Source organism: Bison bison, unplaced genomic scaffold, assembly GCF_000754665.1.
Source record: "Bison bison bison isolate TAMUID 2011002044 unplaced genomic scaffold, Bison_UMD1.0 scf7180017864373, whole genome shotgun sequence".
Classification (NCBI taxonomy): domain Eukaryota; kingdom Metazoa; phylum Chordata; class Mammalia; order Artiodactyla; family Bovidae; genus Bison; species Bison bison.
In genome coordinates, this window is record NW_011494945.1 from 6,192,788 (window position 1) to 6,194,681 (window position 1,894).

At 57.9% G+C, this 1,894-nt stretch overlaps 1 protein-coding gene across 1 annotated transcript in view; it reads left to right on the forward strand.

The window, feature by feature from the left end:
* The window catches only part of MICAL1 (microtubule associated monooxygenase, calponin and LIM domain containing 1), an 11,812-nt gene that overhangs the window by 427 nt on the left and 9,491 nt on the right, over positions 1-1,894 (forward strand). Inside the window, exons 2-3 of the mRNA XM_010856691.1 lie at positions 1,505-1,575; positions 1,678-1,894. Of these exons, the coding sequence (XP_010854993.1) occupies positions 1,726-1,894 (169 nt within the window). The 5' untranslated portion in view covers positions 1,505-1,575; positions 1,678-1,725. The remainder of the gene's footprint in view (positions 1-1,504; positions 1,576-1,677) is intronic.

The following is a 1,894-nucleotide window of genomic DNA, read 5'->3' on the forward strand; positions in this document are numbered from 1 at the left end:
GCGGGGTCCCGGGGTGGGGGGGTAGGGACGCGCCTCCTGGGAAACGTGGCTCGAGGCCCTCGTGAATCCCGCCTGGCCCGTCAGGCGCCGTCTCTCTGCGCCTCCGTCCTGCCCAGCCCCTCCCAAACTTTACGGTCCAGAGTGTGAGTACTCCCAACCGCCCGCTGCCAGTGGTCCAGCTCCCTCCATCCTGGACCGCCCTACCGCTCTCACATTCTTTGTTTTGGTGTTTCCAGATTGGGTCGCTCCTCTCCCCACTTCGCTGAGGTCTTCCTCCTTTCCACCTTACAAGAGAGACCTTTGCTCTTACTGACATTCAGTCCGCCTGGTCCAGGTGACCTATGGCAGTGATTTTAATCTCCTGCCTGGGCCTGGCCTGCGGGGCTCCGGGCTGGGACCAGGAAGGCGACTGATGGGGTCAGGGGGATCAGCTCAAGGGTCTTCCCTGGTCTACGCCACCACCGTCCTTAACTCCCCCGTGGGAAACCACATCCCCGTACCCTCTGATTCCTCCTGGTCCCAAAGTGAGAAAGCTCTGCCACCCCTCAAGTTGCGTGGGTGCCCGAGCGAGGGAGAAGGGGACAAAGAGAAGCCTTGTCTGGAGAGATTCCTGGGAGAGCGAGCAGGGATGGGGCGGGGTGTCTATGGGAGCGAGAGAAGCTGGGCGGAGCGAATCCTGCTGCCCTGTCGCCCCCCAACTCCCCAACGGTCTTGTGGCCACTGGAGCAGCAGCAAGTCACAGGGGAAGTATTCTGACCACAGTGAGTCAGAAATAGGCCCAGTTAGTTGTTTGTCACCAGACAGATGCAACATCCTGGGGCTGTCTGTTAAGGTAGTTTGGTGGTGGGAAGTGGATCCTACGTGGTTAGAGAAGGGGCTTCCCTAGAGGCTCAGTTGGTAAAGAATCTGACTGCAATGCAGACCAGGGTTCGATCTCTGGGTCGGGAAGATCCCCTGGAGAAGGAAATGGCAAGCCACTCCAGAGTTCTTGCCTGGAGAATCCCATGGACAGAGGAACCTAGCGGGCTACAGTCCATGGAGTCCCAAGAATTGGACACGACTTAGCGACTAAACCACCACCACCACCTCCTCCTCCCCTTTAAGAGGCAATGGCAAGTGCTAAGGAGGAAAACTTTGCCCCTGGCATAAGACACACCACACCCAACAGCACACTGAATCCGTTGAGGGCTGCCGGGCACAAGGAGGCATGGGGTGAGATGGGACAGTATGTGTGCCTGGCAGCTGGTGTTGCAGATATTAGATTTGTCCCTATCTGTACTGCAAGGAAAGCCCATTTCTCTGACACCCTGCTCTCTTCATGTCTGAGAAATTCCCCTGGCCTGCTTGCAGGGCCTCGCTTAAGGCCGGGTAAGAACTGCTGTCCCCCAGGGATTGGAGTAGGGCCTGGAGATTCCTGGCTGACAAGGCTGAGCTGGAGGCTCCCTAGCTTTCTGCAGGCCCACTGGGCTCAGGACTGCTGATTTTTCATTTCCAAACTTGGCAGATTTCACTTGAAGTTGAATGGATTGCGGCTGTCTGTGGAGCAGCTGACAGAGAGGAGAGGAGCCCATCTGGGTAGGACTTGGAGCTCCCTGGGGATACCACACTGCCTTCTTCTCCTCTTTTCCCTTCCTCCTTTCTCCAGCCTCTTGCAATCTCTTCCTTTCTTCTTTCCAGCAACCACTTGCCTCTGCCCCTCCCCAGGATCCCCTCCCAGGGGTCTCCATGGCCTCAACCATCTCCACCAACCCAGCGCATGCCCACTTTGAGAGCTTCTTGCAGGCCCAGCTGTGCCAGGATGTGTTGAGCAGCTTTCAAGGGCTATGCAGGGCCCTGGGGGTGGAGCCTGGTGGGGGGCTCTCCCAGTACCACAAGGTCAAGGCCCAGCTCAACT